Source organism: Staurois parvus, unplaced genomic scaffold, assembly GCF_062004578.1.
Source record: "Staurois parvus isolate SC_StPar_1 unplaced genomic scaffold, SC_StPar_1.0 ptg000047l, whole genome shotgun sequence".
In the NCBI taxonomy this organism is placed as follows: domain Eukaryota; kingdom Metazoa; phylum Chordata; class Amphibia; order Anura; family Ranidae; genus Staurois; species Staurois parvus.
This window is the reverse complement of record NW_028317843.1, coordinates 1,355,537-1,373,142: the sequence shown is the minus strand read 5'-3', so window position 1 is coordinate 1,373,142 and position 17,606 is coordinate 1,355,537. Positions and strand designations below refer to the sequence as shown.

Here is a 17,606-nt window from a genome sequence, read left to right as displayed (position 1 = left end):
TAAATAAATTACAATATTGGCTTTAAATAGATACCTACAAACATAATGGATGAATGTACGCAAGTTAAAATGAGTTAAGAAGTTAAGAAAGTATTTTTTTTTTAATAAATTGTAAATAAGTGGAAGGGGTCAATTTTCCTTAGAGATGTGGTTTAAGGCAGCCACAAACCATCTGATCACATGCCCTGTACAGTGTTCCCTAAGGGTTAGCAAGGCTGAGAGGAATAAAAGTCATCTCCAATATTTGCTCAGATTTTCCAGTACTCGATGCATCCTGGCTAGACAAGCAAATGTCTCCATACCTATTGCTTTCAGGGAAATATCTAACTTTCAATATATAGCCCTATTATTACCTTGCATAAAAGTACTTCAAATGAATAGCATTCAGAGAAACTAATCTTGAGACTATTTCCCATTTAATTCAATATTTTCATGCAATATCTTATCAAATTAATTCTTACATAACTGAACATAAACTGAAAATATTTTAAAAGCACAAATGCATACTTTTTATCCAAATAACCTACTTTGAGAACATCTCCTTGTGCTAAGTGAAATGTTCTGGCTGAGATATTGATTCCTTTCCCTGCTTGTACTTGAATGCTGTAAATACATTCATGATTATTTTCATAGTTCAGTGGGTAATTCGGAGACAGCAGAATTCCTTCATTATTTGTTGCAGATGCTCCACATTCAGCTGCAGATAAAGCACAAAATGAGAGAAGACATTTTAATAGGCAGTGCTGTGCTTTATAACTGCTTTCCCCAGTGAAACTGTAAAACATAACTAAGCACATTAACATAATTACTAACCTGATCCCTTTAAACTGGTGGTTTTAACATTCTTAGTGAAAGCACAATTGTCTACTCATGGGGACATACAAATCCCCAAAGTGGTATAAAAGACAAAGAAAGAAAAGGTTTGGATGACACGTGGATAATGTTTACATTATAAGACTGATATGCTCAGACCAATCAAATAAATGAAATAAAAAGCATTCTATCTATCTATCTATCTATCTATCTATCTATCTATCTATCTATCTATCTATCTATCGTATCTATCTATCGTATCTATCTATCTATCTATCTATCTATCTATCTATCGTATCTATCTATCTAGATCAATAGATACCTAGATATTACAACCCAAGGCTGCAGCATTTTTTTCCTTTTATTCAATAGATAATAATCATAATGTGCATTGAATCACAACCAGTGTTCCATCACAAAGCATGCAATCAAACACAACATCCTTCCTCATGCTGGGAGGACTGCACAAGGGAAACAAGAATTTAGAGTTCTACAGCCTTGGAATTTACTAGTGTATTTTGAACTGTTGGGGTAATTTGTGTATTTGCTGTATTTCATCTGTACAGTTTGCCAATCACTGAGAGGATTGAATTATATATACAGTATATGGGGAGTATATACACACAAAGTTGGAGCTGGCATAATAGAAATATATGCATTAATTGTAAAAAGCTCTTATGCACAAGCAAGGTAATGGAAACCTTTTGGGTTTGGCCACTTTTTGTCAGTGCCTGGGACTGCCTAAATAAAATTTTGTTGAACAGGAGTTCCCTAGGAAGGACCTTAAAACAATGCCATAGTCTGCCCCATGCAGTATTTTTCATTGTCTGACTTTATTGCTGCAGCCATGTTTGGGTTGAGAGTGTTAGGATCCTTCAACTGGCTATACATGTGGAAATTTGATCAAGTGATAGTCCTTTCAAATCGATTTGAATACATTTGACAAAGAAAGTTGGTATTCGCCTCATGGAGATGGGATTGAAATTGCCTCAATCAAACACGGCTGAAAAAAATGAACACATTTGGTGATATTTCTGTAGTTTTTTCTTGTTTCAATACATTTCAAATACAGGTGGTCCATCAAATCTGCAGTTTGTCAATTACTTAATTTCAGGCAACCACCTTAATCATGTGTTCATTTCTCAGTAGACTGGAAGTGGCTGAAGTTGCTATGTGAAACTAGTTTATATCTCCCTGTTTTCTTTACAACCTTTCAAACATGTCTTCCCTAAAGCTGGAGTGAGGGCATCATTCTCTTGGACCTGTCAAGTGGTTCAATTATATACGGCACATATGTGTATGGTTGATATGAGTGGGAGCAGGTCAGGATAGTAGGTCATTCTCTTCACATTGTCCTCCATACCACTCATCTTCCCTTTCTGATCCTCTGCCCTTAGTTTGTATATGCTTATTATAGAAGTAAGCCAGTTGTCCTACATTTATATCAAAGTTGCCCAAATAAGGCATAATCTAATATAACAGGTGATGACATCAATGTCATCCATTTTTGTTCGAAAATATTAACCTTACATTGTAATCGCCAACCACATGACATCCAAACAAGATTATTTTGGCATTCTTATGACCTATATGATGTTGCCACGTCCCTTGAGTTAAAGAGAAACTACTTCCTGATAATATATATATATATATATATATATATATATATATATATATATACAGGTGAAACTCGAAAAATTAGAATATCGTGCAAAAATTCATTTATTTCAGTAATGCAACTTAAAAGATGAAACTAATTTATGAGATAGACTCATTACATGCAAAGCAAGAAAGTTCAAACCGTGATTTGTCATAATTGTGATGAAAGCTCATGAAAACCCCAAATTCACAATCTCAGAAAATGCAATCAATAAAACAATAAAACAAGGATTGTACATAGAACAATATCGGACCTCTGAAAAGTATAATCATGCATATGTGCTCAGTACTTGGTTTAGGCCCCTTTTGCAGCAATTACTGCCTCAATGCGGTGTGGCATGGAAGCTATCAGGCTGTGGCACTGCTGAGATGTTATGGAAGACCAGAATGCTTCAATAGCTGCCTTCAGCTCTTCTGCATTGTTCGGTCTCATGTCTCTCATCTTTCTCTTGGCAATGCCCCATAGATTCTCTATGGGGTTCAGGTCAGGCGAGTTTGCTGGCCAATCAAGCACAGTAATCCCACGGTCATTGAACCAGGTTTTGGTGCTTTTGGCAGTGTGGGCAGGTGCCAAGTCCTGCTGGAAAATGAAGTCAGCATCGCCATAAAGCTCGTCTGCAGAAGGAAGCATGAAGTACTCCAAAATCTCCTGGTAGACGGCTGCATTGACCCTGGACTTAATGAAGCACAGTGGACCAACACCAGCAGATGACATGGCTCCCCAAATCAACACAGACTGTGGAAACTTCACACTGGACTTCAAGCATCTTGCAGTGTGTGCCTCTCCATTCTTCCTCCATACTCTGGGTCCTTGGATTCCAAATGAGATGCAAAAGTTGCTCTCATAAGAAAAGAGGACTTTGGACCACTGAGCAACAGACCAGATCTGTTTTTCTTTAGCCCAGGTAAGACGCTTCTGACGTTGTTTGTTGTTCAGGAGCGGCTTGACAAGAGGAATACAAGATTTGAAGCCCATGTCCAGGATCCGTCTGTGTGGTAGCTCTTGATGCACTGACTCCAGCCTCAGTCCACTCCTTGTGAAAGTCCCCAACACTTTTGAATGGCCTTTTCCTGACAATCCTCTCCAGGCTGCAGTCATCCCTGCTGCTTGTGCACCTTTTTCTTCCACACTTTTCCCTTCCACATAACTTTCTATTAATGTGCTTTGATACAGCACTTTGGGAACATCCAACTTCTTTTGCAATTACCTTTTGAGGCTTTCCCTTCTTATGGAGGGTGTCAATGATGGTTTTCTCAACAGTCAGGTCAGCAGTCTTTCCCATGATTGTGATTCCTACTGAACCAGACTGAGAGACCATTTCAAGGCTCAGGAACCCTTTGCAGGTGTTATGGCTTAATTAGCTGATTAGAGTGGGACACTTTGAGCCGAGAATATTGCATCTTCTAATATTCTAATTTTCTGAGATTGTGGATTTGGGGTTTTCATGAGCTGTAAGCCATAATCATCACAATTATGAGAAATCACGGCTTGAACTATCTTGCTTTGCATGTAATGAGTCTATCTCATATATTAGTTTCACCTTTTTAGTTGCATTACTGAAATAAATGAACTTTTGCACGATATTCTAATTTTTCGAGTTTCACCTGTATATGTGTGTGTGTGTGTGTGTGTGTGTGTGTATGGCGCTATATAAGTACCTAAAATAAATAAAAATAAATAAACTATAGAGCTTGTGGACCACAAAATATTCTGGATTACTGCAAAGCTAAAGAAAATAGAATTGCAAAATGCACCAATTATATAATTGGTAAAAGTTGTCATAATGTCTAATTCAACTTCTCTACATTTATATTTTGCATAAAGTATTATTTAACCTTTGTACATTTTTCCAGGTATTAAAAAAAAAATCAGCATTTATTGATAATTTTTCAGGAGTCCTGGAAATTTGCCCAACTGGTTGATCTGTACAGATACTATTCCAATCTATATTAATACATTTGTGGATGTACAGTCCAGTACAGTACAGCCAGACTGGACTAACAACAATAAAGAATTTAAAATCCAATATAACTGAACATTACCGATTTTGACATTTTCCTCACACCACGGCTACACTGTAATGATTACTGGGAAGTAACGATCAAGCAAAGGTACATAATGCCTCAAGCTCAACTTTCTTGATGTCACAGACTCTGTAGTGCTTTGAAAACACTAACTTTATTTCACTGCTTCCGTTTTAAGTACATTTAGGTTTAAGTCTCTAATCTACGATGACTTGCCCGTGGGACCGTTTAGTGATTTTTTTTTTTAACTGAGGTCAAAAAGGATTGTGACAGGTTATTTATATATGGTTTTGAAAAGTCTACCTACCCTGCTGTGAGCAAACCCATGATATTCATCTTGACAAATTAGTTTCCTATTACAGAATTAATAGCAATAAAACAACAGTTTGCCATTGTCAACATAATTCAACAATGTAAAGTTGAGTACAATTACAACATTTTTTAATTTAAAGGGGAAAAAAATAGCATGACTGGAAACTTTGATGTCATAGTTTGACCCTTTTATGAGCATGGGGCATTGATGTCTAGATGCCCAGACTAAATTTAGTTGCATGCACTTTATGATTAAATTTCATATCTAATTGTATACTTATACTTAAAGGACATATATGGCTTTTATTTGGTACACTGTTTTAATAACAGCCCTGTTTCCTTTTTTTAGACTGACAAATGTGCTAAATATAAAAAAATTTTTATGTTTTATTATTTATTTTATTTTATTTTGCAGTTAAAGGCTTTTATTTTCTCAGTGAAGCCTTCAGCCTGCAACTCTGGTGGGTCCCTGATCATCGATGGAAAACCAAGTTGCCAATGATAGCCAGGATTCAGATCCACCAAACACGAGAAGTGTAGGCTGGTGGTTCTCTGAAGGAGGGGGTCATTTATTAGCATATATTTTCAGAGTGCAGAGGACAGCTATCTCATGGACAGCAGATCCTCACTGATTTCACTGGGAGAGCAAATCTCCCAGAATAATCTGTAGTGCAAGGTTTTCAATGTGATAACTCAGGCCTGCTGTTCATTAATATATGAACGAAGGTTACAGTTACAGGTATGGTCATTATTCATCTATTAATTTTCTGTGTGAGCTTTAAACCTATTAAAATAAATAAATTAAAGTGTAATCCCTTGTTAACCCAAGCTACCGTTTATAATACTTTCTTTGTCTTCTTTCCTTAGCTTGGTTGCTATTTTGTTTACAGTACACATGTAAACTTGAAAAAATAGCATTTGTTTGTTTTGTAGCATTACATTATAAATGCTTTATGCCAGAAAAATAATTTAAATGCATTTGTCCATCTCAGCACCTGGGGCAGAGGGAGGATTTCATTTTGTTCTTTTTACTTTAGTACCACTCTCACTTCTACTTCCACATGGATTAACATTTGGATTATTTTTCCATTTATTTTTGTTCATCTGTCTACCTATCTTTCAAAACCTCTCTCTCTCTCTCTCTCTCTCTCTCTTTCTCTCCATATAGACATTCGATAAACTAAAAGTGTTTCTATTACCATGTTTTTGTCTTATATAGAATAGGGTTAGAATGCATAACAGATCTTTATTTCTGTCTATGTCTCATTGGGTGATTTTCCTTCATTTCCTGCCCCCAACAAGGAAGTGAGAATAAATATCTCCAAAATGAAGAAAAAATGTTTGGCTAGAGATACACGTGTCAGGTAAAAGCACAAATCAAAGCAGTAAGATATTTAGATGATTGCAGCTTAAAAAATCTAGATGTAATAATCTTTTATAGTAGTTTCACAATATCGAAGCAGCTTATTTTTTTAAGGAATGGTAACTATTTTTAAAAGGTTTTTTTTTTATTATGATTGTCTGCATTAAAAGGGCAACAATGCTAAAATTGATTAGTTTGGCCTATTGAATCACATGTTGGTTGCTTATATTTCTCACAGATTCCAATCGTGAGATTCTGTTCAATGACGTTTCAAACCAGCAATATACCTAAAATATCAGTTTTGTGTAGAGATAAACTTTAAACAGGATCCCACCCATGAAATCAATAATTAAAGTTATAGTTAATGTTATAGACTGGTTAGAGTAATTTAAAGAAAAGTGAAAACAGCAGAATAAAATTGCATAACATCTCTGAACAGTGACTACACAGACAAGCAAATGAAAGCAGCTGACCACGTACCCACACACCTTGGCAGAGGTGCACTCCACACACGACGCCCACCGCCAAGACAAACAATTTCCGATACTCCTTCCAAGCGATATCCAGATGAACATGTAAATGTTATGATATCTCCAACTCCAAAATGGTTGCCATGCCTTCTTCCATATTGTGGAATTCCTGGATCATCACATGGTTCTAAGCTGTATTCTAATATAATAAACATACCATTTATATATTGTTGGACATCTTATTTATAATATTATGATTATTTATACTAAAATGTATACATTACCTTCATGCACTAAAATATATATTTGCATATCTAGACTTAAGTTATATAATTTATAGAAATGCCAAAAGCAAGCAAATTTTTTTTAAGGATTTGGATATTTTACTGCTAGGCAGTCAGGTAAGACAGTTGCCAGATATCAGAAAGCTTCTAATCACTGACACTCTAGATGAAGAATCAGATTAAGGCACAGCAAGCAAAGCTAAATAGGGGTTTAAAATGTTTATAACCAAGCCTAAATAGTTATAACAATGTGGGACAAATACTGAGATGTGTGCATAAGACCAGTTATAACTCATTTGGGTTGATTTACTAAAACTGGAGAGTGCATAATCTACTGCAGCAGTGGTATGATAGCTAATCAGCTTCCAACTTCAGATTGTTCAAAATTGAGATGTGAAAAAATGAATAAAAATAAATAAATAAACTGGAAGCTGATTTGTTTCTATGAAGAGCTGCACCAGATGTTGCATTCTCCAGTTTTATTCAGCCAACTCTATTTTCTTTCATTCTCTTAGCAGTGAATTGAATTGTGGAGATAAAGAGTGAATTGCTGTGTTTTGTTTTTTTTTCATTTTACATACTGCACACCTCCATGGCTCTTGGTGCTATTTTCTGCTTTGTCCTTTATTAATGACATATCCAGGTTATCCTGGACCATGCACCCCATACTGTCCTAAAAGGAAATCAGACTAAACAAGTGGATGCAGAATGTGTCAACACACCAGCTTGTAGTACAGAGAGGGAGCAACAACTTAGGTTGACAATGCTCCCCAAGAGTCTTTGTAAGAAGGACCAGCATTGTCACCCTTGTGTGACAAGATGGCCTTAGGAAAAGAAGTTAGAAGAAACACTGCATAGTTCATTTGTAGATGACATGAAAAAAGGCACAATTTTACCAAGTTTAATGTGTGAAAGAGTGAAGGGGAGTGTTGGATCCAGAGGAAGACAAAAAACTATTTTCTTAACCTATACTGGTGATTAGATAAATCCCTGGATCAACCTATATCCTGGTGAAGAGAGTTCCATATTTTTACTGTTCTAAAAGTAAGGAATGTCTTCCTTTTTTTAAGATTAAACCTTGTATTGTCCAATCTTAAAACCCAGCTACGGGCAATTTTTTTTCCCATGCAGTCAGGGAATGAGCCCAAATACATGAAAGTAGGTACTATTACCTTCCATTGTTATAATTTGGCTTTACCACTGATGCTCTAGCAGAGGCACGAATAAGGCTAGTTTGGCTGAAATGCATTGACATTTGTGGCTGTCATCTGTTACTTGCTAATAAAGACAAAATTGCAGAGTATACACCAGAGTGCTGGCTTTTCTTTGCTTAATGAGGGGATGAGCACAAAGTTGTGTGATGATCGTGTGGAAAACTGCACTGTCCCATGGTCCAGCGGTGGATTGTTAATGCATATGGAGCAGGCTTTGAGCACACTGACATCAGGAACAGACCATTTTCAAGACCGCTGGAGCACAGGGGTGAAGGCCTGGTTTAGTTCGGGTAGGATTGACAGAGTTTAGCTTTGAATTATGGCCATGTGTCTTATTCAGGAACCTTAAAGTACACAGGTTATTAGAGTTTATAAAGCCTTCTTTGACATACTATATTTATACATTCTTACTTGCAAAATCACCAGGTAAAAATAATGGTAAGTAAACGTACAGAACACTATAATTAAACTCACAACATCTAATAGAGGAGAGAAACTATATGAAGTATTTTAAAGTTTGGGTTTACATACCATTTCATCCTATGCATACAGCATTTTTATATATCTAGATGGAGTGGTGTAATTATTACATAGAAGCATCTGTCTTATTAATGCTAGAGACCATAAAAGTTCAGTTAAACAAAGATAAATGTTTTTTAACTTATTAAACTTATTCCTTTATCACTACTGAAAAGGAAAGACAATTATTAAATTTTGAAGTGTATGCTGACAATTTCCTTACCAGAAAAGGTAATGTTGAATCCTTCATATGATATTGAAAAATCAGAAATAAATCGCAACTGAGCTCTGAAATTTCCATAGAGACCAGCATTAATTGCTGCAGGGAGTTCAGAGCCGGTGAGCCGTGCCAGAGGCTGGGTAAAGCTACCATTTTCGGTAATTAGTAAGTAGTCATGAAGATCTTCCAGATGAAAGGTGTGAAAGGTGAACTGAACGCCTAAAAAAATAAACGAGATTTAGAGGTGCAGCTAATATCATTACAAACAATTCAAATATAGTATTACTGCATTGGTGAAATAGTCATGTATTCCATTATGGCCAAAATGTCAGAAGTAAGAGACAGAAAAATCTTATAATAGCTTCTGCTTTTTTTTATCATATATTATAAAATATCTCCTAGATTGTAAGCGCTAACGAGCCGGGCCCTCTGTTTCCTCTTGTACCAAATTGTATTGTAACTGTAATGTCTACCTTCATTTTGTAAAGCGCTGTGCAAACTTTTGGCGCTATATAAATCCTGTATAATAATAATAATAATAAAATAAAGACAGGGCTGAATTTACCATAATTGTACTTGTTGTTCCAAGAGCAACAGGAAACAGAGGCGCAGCACTAAACCCCACAGAATTTATTTTGTTTGTTTACATTTTCTTTCCACTTTTATACACTTCTGACTAAATTCTTTAAGATAACTGTAGGGGGAATGGGGTGTAGGAGATGCTGAGAGGAGTCAGAAGGCTTTTTATAGTTCAGGAAAAATTTAAGTTTCTTTCCCTTCTGGGGTTAGCTGGTTATTACAATTAAAAGTAGTTTTGGGAAGAATGTGAAGGCAGCTTGAAGGTGCCCTATGTTTGCCCTATATTTTCTTAGTGGTGTCAGGATCAGAGAGGTAAACAGGCTCTTGCCAGACAGTCCAGTAAACCTAAAATCCACTTTATTTATTTATTTATTTATTTATTAAATCCATAAACAGAAAAGTGACAGGCTTTGTCTTCAGATTCAGCTCAAGCAAGACAGGTAATTCTTCCCATCAGTGCAATACACAGTCTCATATACATTACATCAAGTGTTCCAGCCTCAGCACACACAGTATTTCCAAGTTCCCTTTAGAGACAAGCTCATCCAGCAGGTAAAAGTCAAGCTATGGAGACTTCTAGGCTGCATTCAGATCTCCTCACAGCAGACAACAAAGTTACCATCAACCAGCCTCTTTAATCAGCTTGCTAATAAATAGGCCTGAAGGGAAAGTACCTGCCCTCTACAATTAACAACCTCTTAAACTGCCTAAGGCTGACTCTCTACAGTGGAGAAAAACTGGGGTTGTGGGCATTTGCTCCTTGGGCAAGTACTAGAAAGACATATTGGGTTAGTTGTTCTGTGTGAAGATAGTTCACCATTCAGACATAAATCAGAGTGAATTCAGCAGTCAGCTACAAATTGGGGTTAATTTAATAAAGGTAAACAGGGTGTACACTTTGAAAGAGAATGCTCACTTTACAAGGGAGTTTTTCCTTAGCTTATATGAATGAGTTGAAGTTCTGCTAACTTCCATCATCCAATTGTGTGCAAGATAAAATAATTTTTTTTAGACCTGTAAACACAACTTGTGGCAGCAGGAAGTCTTCCAGCCCCATCAGCTCTGATGTCTGTACCTGATATAAATGAACTAGATAATTGTGTGTGCTTCCCAGGCCAATAGTTGTCAATCATCCCCTATTTCTATCATAATGCTTAAAGCCAACCCCCACAAAGGATGGACCCACCAAACTACCCACCTCCCAAGATGTCACAAACTTTTTAATATTTAACAAAAGGTAAACACACTTCGTAATAGCCCTATATAGTGTTATTTCCTTTTTTTAGATATTGAATATAATGTTTCCACATGGGGTATGGGTGCAGCTCCAGCCGCATAACCAAACTGCCCACTAATGTTCTACTCAGCTTACAGGATAGTGGGCCAACAGCAGTGATTATTAAAAATAAAAATAATTTGAAGGAGGAGAATGGCAATTATGTGTAAGGTTCTGTGAGCCCATAATTAACAGCAGTCAATGTAATTCCAAAGTAGCCTGCAAGGCTGGGTGTCTATGTAACCTTGGATCTGGACCTGGGTTGGGATTTAAAATGGAAGATGTTTGCTTAACTCTCTTCCATCACAATACAAAATATAGAGAATTTACACATCATATAGCAAAAGTGCTTTTGTTACAGGTCTTTATATGGTCTTAGCTACATACTGTAAGTGAATGTTAGTAATCATATTGCTTACAAAAAAAAAAAAATCACCCATAAGAATGGACAAAATTAGATTCTTATATACAGTAAGAAAGAAAAAATATATAAGTCAAGCTGCATGGCAGTGTTGAATGTGGTTATAAATGCACCGCAGCACTAATATTTAACTGATGCTCTTGTGGCAGCACAGGTTAAAAGTATTTTCACAGTCCAAACCAAAATAGACCCTGTGGTTTCATAACAGTAAGAAGTAAAGAAAATTTTGTCTATGTTTGGAGCATGATTAAATAACATTATTCTGTATCTATTTTTTTTATTTATAACTTTATACATTTAGAATTAAAGCTTTAACGATTGTTACATAGAGCTCACAAATCAAAATTGGCTATTGGGTTAATTCACAAATGAAAAAACGTGCTAATTGCATTTCATAGCAAAGAATTCACTAGAGAAAAAGAACCAGTCTGGGAATGGAGCCAAGGTCACAGGTTAGGGGAAAGTCTGTGTAGCTGGACTTTGATAGTTAAAAAAGATCTAGTATGGACAGGCTAGAACTGTACATCTCAGCAAGGTCAGTATATGAAATTGGAATGAATACATTGCAAATGCTAAAAGTGAAGGGTAAATCACATGAGACCATCACACACAGTTTAATAGAAGAATTAATTTGATGAAAGTTATCAAGTATTGCCAAACTTAAGCAAAGTGTGAAAAACTCTTAATCAGATGAATATGATTTATTGTGATGAAATGTAATTTTCTTCAGAGAAGAAGCAACAGTCTGGGTAGAAAATCTTGCACCCTGACTATTCTGCAGAGAATATTTAAATATGTGTATATCACCTAACCCCAAAAACCCCTCAAAAAGTCACGCTTTCTCCCCAGAAAGCAACACAGTATTATAACCTTTTTGAAATTATATAAACAAATTCAAATAGATGAATATAATAATAAAGTTCAAAATTTGAGTGTAATAAAAAAATTCAAAAATGAAAAAATAAATAAAAAAGTAAATAAAAAAGTCCAATGCAAAGTGTCCCAAAATGTCCCGATACAAACAAAAATAGTGTCAAACAGAAATGGTGTCCGAAAATTGTCCAAATATCCAAATTTTATTCATCCAATCAGAAGAAATTCCCTTTCATCCCGTAATACCTCAAAAAAAGACAAATTCAGAAATCTAGTGCATTACCTTTATAATATATTCTCTCCGTGCAAAAACACAAAAACACAAAAATGTGCAAACACTATATACAGTATGTGTATCTCTTCCGTGCACATGTGAATGAACTGTGACCACTCAGTGAACACTGCAACACTGTGTATCCACCAACACCAATAGTATTAAATACTATTACCCTCTGTGTCCATATACCAGCATCCAAATGAGATCTTCTAAATGCTCCAATGAAATTATTCCAAGGTCCTCCTACACAAGAGGGGGGATAAGTCAAGAATCACAATATCTTTTCCTTCCCAAACCACCACAGGCAAGCACTTGCTGAAAATAACCTGGCCTATTACAAGGAAAACAGTTTTCCTTGTAATAGGCCAGGTTATTTTCAGCAAGTGCTTGCCTGTGGTGGTTTGGGAAGGAAAAGATATTGTGATTCTTGACTTATCCCCCCTCTTGTGTAGGAGGACCTTGGAATAATTTCATTGGAGCATTTAGAAGATCTCATTTGGATGCTGGTATATGGACACAGAGGGTAATAGTATTTAATACTATTGGTGTTGGTGGATACACAGTGTTGCAGTGTTCACTGAGTGGTCACAGTTCATTCACATGTGCACGGAAGAGATACACATATATAGTGTTTGCACATTTTTGTGTTTTTGTGTTTTTGCACGGAGAGAATATATTATAAAGGTAATGCACTAGATTTCTGAATTTGTCTTTTTTTGAGGTATTACGGGATGAAAGGGAATTTCTTCTGATTGGATGAATAAAATTTGGATATTTGGACAATTTTCGGACACCATTTCTGTTTGACACTATTTTTGTTTGTATCGGGACATTTTGGGACACTTTGCATTGGACTTTTTTATTTACTTTTTTATTTATTTTTTCATTTTTGAATTTTTTTATTACACTCAAATTTTGAACTTTATTATTATATTCATCTATTTGAATTTGTTTATATAATTTCAAAAAGGTTATAATACTATTCTGCAGAGAATGCCTCTTATTCTCACAAGGAAGCAGTGGTCTCTCTGCAGAGGTCTGGTATGCATCCTGCTGATTAGACTTAAATCTCCCAGATGAGCAAAGATTATGTTCCCTTCTAATTCAAGAGCTACAGCTTTGACTCAGGAGAAGACTTGTCAGTCCTCTGCAGAAAGGCCAAAGCTTGTACACAGAAAGCAAGGGTCCTTTTCTACAGCATGCTGGCAGAGGACACAGTTTTTTTTATTGTGGCAGTTTTGTAAATAAAATAATCTGTAAGACTGTGCACACTTTTTGTTTTCATGTGGCTGTAATATATGTTGCTGAATTAGACTGAAAGTTCAGATGAACTATAAAAATAAATCCGTGTTTAAAGTGGAGCTCCACTCAAAAGTGGAAGTTCCACTTTAAAGACTGGTCTCCTGCTCCCCATTAAGGATTGGCACCTTTGGGGAGTGGGAACCCAGAATTTACAGGTACCCGCTCCCACTTCCACTGTAATCACCTAGGTGATTGGAAGTGGAAGTTTTCCTCCTTCCTTCCTTCCCCGTAGTCTTCTGGGACACATGACATGTTCCATAAGACTACGGGGCAATTCAGGAAGCGCAGCGCTACTTACGCATGCATAGTGGGCACCTGGCTGTGAAGCAGCAAGCTGTCACCTCTGAGTGCCCACACTCAAGATGCCGGCACCTGGAACACCAGACGGCTGGTGAAACGGGCTGCAGGGAGGACACCGTGGGATCGTAGGACAGGTGAGTGGCTGTTTTTTAAAAGTTTTTGTAGCTGCTGACTTTTATTTTTTCACAGTGCAACTGGAACTCTGCTTTAAGTTTAGACAAGTAAGATCACTGAACTGCATGTTCCCTAATAACATAAACATGGAACCTGCAAATAATTAAAGCTCTGCAGAAGTTCATTGAAATGCAACAATAAAGCTGGGTATACACGCTTATTTTTTTTTTCCGTTAGCCATTGGGCTGAACAAAAAAAAGGAATGGATTCCCCCATCCACAAAAGCAAAGTATATGGAGGAACGCTCCTCACTCTGACATTGTATTATGTCAGTGGGGACTCTCTACTGTCAGGATACACTAATCAGCAGCTTCAGCCAATTTCCAGTGTGGCCATTCAATAGAAGTCGATCTAATGATCAACTTCTGCAAAAAAGAAAGGGTAACACACATATCATATTCAGCCATTCCTTACTGCACTGACAGAATCTCAGTCTAACTGTACCCACCCTAAGGCTGAAAGTTTTCCAGTGTTGCCATTCAACAGAAGTTGATCTAATGATCAACTTCTGCAAAAAAGAGAGGGCCACACACATATCATATTCAGCCATTCCTTACTGCACTGACAGAATTTCAGCCTATCTGTACCCACCCTAAGGAATGTATGGTCACAATTATCTAAACTCTTAACATATACACATAGGCAGGACCTCTTCTGATATTATTTCTTGTTATTTCTGTTTTGATAAAAAACGAATTTGTATTAATCTTTTGGAATATTTTATATTTTGTTTTACCTGTACTTCCCTTTTTTGTTTGTATTCATTTGTAGAGCACCACAGCAGATGATACTGCTATATAAACCAAAATAATAAAGAATTCTGGACAACACCAACTGGAGATCAGTCTATCTTGGGAAAATCCCATTTCATTTATGACATATCAGTATACAGATAACAATGCTTTGGGGAGGATTCCTAAAGTCATTTGATTAAGTGGAATAATTGTTGAAATGGCCTGTTTGTTGCTAACTCAGATTTCATAGATACAGGATTGGTGTTACTCTGAACCATTACTTGTGACCAGCAAGCCAGGACTCATTTGTCCTCACTCGAGTTTTCTAACAATGCCATAGATCAAAAGATTAGATCAAAGGCAACAAAAATCTTCTGTGTTATTGCAGAAAATTTCAACAACAAATCTCTTACATCTTTTAACCACTACAACTCTTGAACTTGCTTATCTTCAACATTACTTAAGAAACCAACCTTGTCTTTCAAGAATTATTATATATGGTTTAAGGGCAAAAAATTTAAAAAGTATATGCATTCCAGATTGCTTAGTGATAGTTTGAAATTATGTTAATGAAGGCACAAATCACTAATTTTATTCTGAAAGTTGTCCTATTTATAGTCACGATACTAAATCTGTTTCTTATTTCTTTCTTCTTGCAATGCATATAGAGGTTAATTTTAAATGAAATAAAGGTGTTTTCACATTTCTAATGAATCACTACAAAAAATAAAATATATTAAACATTTCTAAGATAAAAAAACACAATAAATAAATAAGGGATTCCAATGATTATACTGAACCTACTGAACTGGCAACATTTTAATCCATCTGTACTCATCCTAAGAGATGCATAGTGCCAATTTTCTAAATTGTTAACTAATACATATAGGCAGGGACCTCCTCTTGTATTATTTCTTGTTATTTCTGTTTTGATCAAAAACATACTTTTTATTAATCTTTTGGAACATTTTATATTTTGTGTTACCTGTACTTTCCTTTTTTGTTTGTATTCATATGTACAGCACCATAGCAGATAATACTGCACATAATACTGTATATAACCTAAAATAATACACAATTCTGGATAAAACCAAATGGAGATAAGTTTATCTTGGGATAATCCTATTTCATTTATGAGGTATCAGTACACAGATAACAACATTTTGGGGAGGACTCCTCAAATCATTTGGTGAAGTGGAATCATTCTTGAAATGGCATGTTTGTTGAAAACTCAGATTTCATAGATACAGGATTGGTGTTACTGTGAATTACTTGTCACCAGCAAGCCAGGACTCATTTGTCTTGACTCGAGTTTTCCTAACAGTGCCATAGATCAAAGATCAGATCAGAGGCAACAAAAATCTTCTGTGTTATTGCAGAGAATTTCAACAACAAATCTCTTACATCATTTAACCACTTCAACACTTGAATTTCTTATCTTCAACATATTAAGATACCAACTTTGTCTTATAATCTTGTGTTATTATATATACACTATATTGCCAAAAGTATTGGGACGACTGCCTTTAAATGCACATGAGCTTTAATGGCATCCCAGTCTTAGTCCGCAGGGTTCAATATTGAGTTGGCCCACCCTTTGCAGCTATAACAGCTTCAACTCTTCTCAGAAGGCTTTCCACAAGGTTTAGGAGTGTGGACAGCATTTGTGAGGTCAGGCAACAATGTTGGACATGAAGGCCTGGCTCGCAGTCTCCACTCTAATTCATCCCAAAGGTGTTCTATCGGATTAAGTTTAAGACTCTGTTCAGGCCAGTCAAGTTGCTCCACCCCAAACTTGATCATCCATGTCTTTAAGGACTTTACTTTGTGCACTGGTGCACAGTCATGTCGCAACAGGAAGGGGCCATCCCCACATTGTTCCCACAAAGCATGAAATTGTCCAAAATGTCTTGGAATGCTGACACCTTAAGAGTTACCTTCACTGGAACTAAGGGGCCAACCCCAACCCCTAAAAATCAACCCCGCACCATAATCCCCCCTTCACCAAACTTTACATTTGGCACAATGCAGTCAGGCAAGTACTGTTCTCCAGGCAAAAACCCAGATACATCCATTGGATTGCCAGACAGAGAAGTGTGATTTTTCACTCCAGAGAACACATCTCCACTGCCCTAGAGTCCAGTGGTGGCGTGCTTTACACCATTGCATCTGATGCTTTGCATTGCTCTTGGTAATGTAAGGCTTGGATGCAGCTGCTTGGCCATGGGAACCCATACCATGAAGCTCTCTACACACTGTTGTTGTGCTAATCTGAAGGCCACATGAAGTTTAGAGGTCTTTAGCTATTAACTCTTCAGACAGTTGGTGACTTATGTTCACTGTGTGCTTCAGCATATGCTAACCACGCTCTGTCATTTTATGTGGCCTACCACTTTGTGGCTGAGTTGCTGTTGTTCCAAGTTGCTTCCACTTTGTTATAAAACCACTAACAATTGACCATGGAATAATTAGTAGCAAGGAAATTTCACGACTGGACTTATTGCACCGGTGGCAACCTATCACGATACCACACTTGAATTCACTGAGCTTCTGAGAGCAACAATTCTTTCACAAATGTTTGCAGAAGCAGTCTGCATGCCTAGGTGCTTGATTTTATACACCTGTGGCCAAGGACATTATTGGAACACCTGCATCCAATGATTTGGAGGGGTGTCCCAATACTTTTGGCAATACAGTGTATGTTTTAAAGGCAAAAAATGCATAAAATAAAATGAATTCCATATTGCTTAGTGATAGTTTTAATTGTGTTAATGAAGATACACATCACTAA

At 36.5% G+C, this 17,606-nt stretch overlaps 1 protein-coding gene across 1 annotated transcript in view; it reads right to left on the bottom strand.

The window, feature by feature from the left end:
* CSMD3 (CUB and Sushi multiple domains 3) overlaps nucleotides 1-17,606 on the bottom strand; it is a 1,455,553-nt gene that overhangs the window by 560,421 nt on the left and 877,526 nt on the right. Inside the window, exons 21-23 of the mRNA XM_089664334.1 lie at nucleotides 8,883-9,098; nucleotides 6,653-6,841; nucleotides 528-697 (exon numbers count right to left, since the gene is read on the bottom strand). Of these exons, the coding sequence (XP_089520460.1) occupies nucleotides 528-697; nucleotides 6,653-6,841; nucleotides 8,883-9,098 (575 nt within the window). The remainder of the gene's footprint in view (nucleotides 1-527; nucleotides 698-6,652; nucleotides 6,842-8,882; nucleotides 9,099-17,606) is intronic.